The sequence below is a fragment of the Neomonachus schauinslandi genome, unplaced genomic scaffold, assembly GCF_002201575.2.
Source record: "Neomonachus schauinslandi unplaced genomic scaffold, ASM220157v2 HiC_scaffold_3098, whole genome shotgun sequence".
In the NCBI taxonomy this organism is placed as follows: domain Eukaryota; kingdom Metazoa; phylum Chordata; class Mammalia; order Carnivora; family Phocidae; genus Neomonachus; species Neomonachus schauinslandi.
Window position 1 is genome coordinate 1193 of NW_025411787.1, and position 2832 is coordinate 4024.

The 2832-nt window shown below is 62.4% G+C and overlaps 1 gene segment (V, D, J or C); it reads right to left on the reverse strand.

Moving 5' to 3' along the window:
* Positions 1-202: 202 nt before the first annotated feature.
* On the reverse strand, positions 203-1924 carry LOC110581273 (the record flags this gene model as incomplete). The annotated part of the segment is given in 4 exon segments: positions 203-677; positions 800-1123; positions 1254-1282; positions 1510-1924. Coding segments are annotated over 4 exon segments (1097 nt in total), but the record flags the coding sequence as incomplete, so codon positions are not given.
* Positions 1925-2832: the final 908 nt, after the last annotated feature.

Here is a 2832-nt window from a genome sequence, read left to right on the forward strand (position 1 = left end):
AAGTCCCCTCTCCTGCCTCAGGCAACTCCTGCTCACATCCTGTGGCAGCCAGTGCAGACCTGCCCGCTAGGGGATGTGGCCCCCGTGGGACCTGCTCCCTCCCACCAATGGTGACCCCTTGGCCTTGGAGCCTGGCCTGTCTGTGCCGCCCAGAGGTCCAGGGGTCCTGAGCTCTGCCTCAGAAAGAACCATGACAGCATCACAGGGTCTCAGGGCAGTGCTGGGTGCTTTATTTCATGCAGGGGTGCCTGCCTGGGAGGTATGTACACAGGGGTGGGGGCTCTGGCGTCCTTGTGGGACCCTGAGAGCCCATGGGTGGGGGGCTTGCTGGGATCCCGGGCGTGTTGCTCATTTACCCGGAGACTGGGAGATGGATTTCTGTGTGTGGTGGTTGTGTAGAGCTTCATGCATGACCGCACACGTGAAGACCTCTCCCCGCTGCCATCGGTTCTTGTCCACTGAGAGCTTGCTGTAGAGGAAGTAGGTCCCATCTGCATCCAGCTGGGGTGGGGTTGTTCGGATACTGCTTTCTGGCATCTGCTGGCCATTGCTCTGCCACTCGACATCAACCTCAGATGGGTAGAAGTCTTTGACCAGGCAGGTCACGCTGACTGTGTTCTTGTTCATCTCGTCCCGGGATGGGGGCAGGACGTACACATTGGGCTGATGGGCCTGCCCTGTGGGGTCAAAGGTCAGCACAGATGGTCACTCACAGGGTGGAGGGCTGCGCTTGGTCTGCAAAGCCCCACTCAACACTCCATGTACCCCCCACCCACGCATCTCCCACCCTGCTGCACACCTCTGGCCTTGGAGATGGTCCTCTGGATGGGGGATGGGAGGGCTTTGTTGTTGACCTTGCACTTGAACTCCTTCCCCTTGAGCCAGTCCTGGTGCACGATGGGGAGGACACTGACCACACGGTAGGTGCTGTTGAACTGCTCCTCAGGCACCTTCGTCTTGGCTGTGTGCACCTCCTGGTCATCCACGAACCAGCTGATCTGGACCTCAGGGTCTTCCAGGTCCACCACCATGCATGTGACTTCGGGGGTTCGGGTAATGGAGAGGGTGTCCTTGGGTTTTGGGGGGAAGATGAAGACCGAAGGTCCTCCCTGCAAACAACAGCCTAGTAATGGAGACAGAATGCAGGGGTCAGCACGTGGGTGGGCTTCCTCTTGAACATCCATTCCCCCACCAGGCTGTGGCTGGATGCTGGCCATCTGCTGGGGGTGGAGGGCAAGGTCCTGCTGACTCACCTGGACATTTGGGACATTCCTTACAGGGGCTGCAATCGCCAGATGTTTTGGGCATTACTGCAGAGAGAGCAGACTGGGCATTACTGGGCATCTGGAGTGGGCACAGGTTTGGGTGGGTGTAGGTGAGGGCCAGGTCTTGGGGGCTTCTCAGACCAGGGACTGGAGTCGGGGTAAGCCGCCTGTGCTCACAGTGGAGCAGGCGGCAACACCCAGAGGACCCCCTTCCCGAATTGGGAGACCTTCATGTGGGGGAGACAGCGGTGCTTCCCCTGTGCCCTGGGGTCCAGGTGGCCAGCTGACCTGGCCTGTCTCCCAGTGGACACCGTCTCTGAGGCCCGTCCTCTCACCTTGCTTGTCCACCTTGGTCTTACTGGCCGGGTGGGCCACAGTGCAGGTGAAGGTGTCACTGGGCCACCTGCTGGAGGGCACTGTCACCATGCTGCTGAGAGAGTAGAGCCCTGAGGACTGCAGGACGGACGGGAAGGTGTGCACACCACTGGTCAAGGAGCCGGAGTTCCAGGACACAGTCACAGGCTCGGGGAAGTAGCTGGACACCAGGCAGGCCAGGGCCACTGTGGAGCCGGATGTGGTCCCGCAGCAGGGGGCCAGTGGGAAAACCGATGGGGCCGTGGTGGAGGCTGCAAGAGAGGAGGCTGTGTGACCACCAGGCTCTCACCCCTTCAGGGCTGGGGCAGGACAGCAGGTGCCCAGGCTGGGGTGCCCCTGGGCCCAGTGCCCATGTGCTTCCTGGACATGTGCAGACCAGCTGCCTGCTTAGCTCTCTGTGGCCACAGGTGCTGGACTCATGAGCTTGGTCAGTGCTGGCTGACCACATGGGTCAGATTTCCCTGGGCATCAGGCCTTGGGTCCCCACTCAGGCTTTCTCTGGGTGTCCAGCCTGACTGAGCCCTCTGTCTGAGCCCTGACCTGTGGCGCCTGCTCCCAGCCGGCTCCTGCTAGTCTCCTGAGTCCACTGCCATGCTGTCCCAGCCTGACTGTGCCTTGGACTAGCAGGAACGTCCACCCACTGCCCATGCCCCTCAGCCCAGAGCCTTCAACAAGGCCTGCCAACTGCCCTCCAGACCTCACGTCTTCTGGGTCAGCTCTGCAGCCAAGCAGCCCCGGCCCCCGTCCCTGCCCCAAACGCACCGGACCCTCCTCAGGCCTTCCTGGCATGGCTTCCTGAGCTCACTCAGGGCCCCTCCCAGCCAGTGCCCCTGGCCTTGGCCACCCCTGCTCTGGGGCCTGTCCAGCTCCTTGCTCTCCCCAGAGTCCTCCTTCAGCCCACGTCTTTCCTGAGCCTGTCTGCCCGTCAGCATGGTGGGGGGGAGACAGGCCCTTCCCTGGCTGTCCTCCCTGCATGGTGCCAGCACCTCAGGGCATCTCAGCCCCCCAAACCCAGACAGGCCTATCCCCTCCGACCCTGGTCCCCTCTGCTAAGGCTGAGGACCCTGTCTGGTGTCCCCTCCCACCCACACCCCAGGCTGGCAGCTCTGCCTCAAGCGCTGATGGGGCCCCTTGCTCTCTCCTCCACTGGGTCCGCTGCCCCGTGCCTCCCCGCCTGGCTGAGGCATGTCCA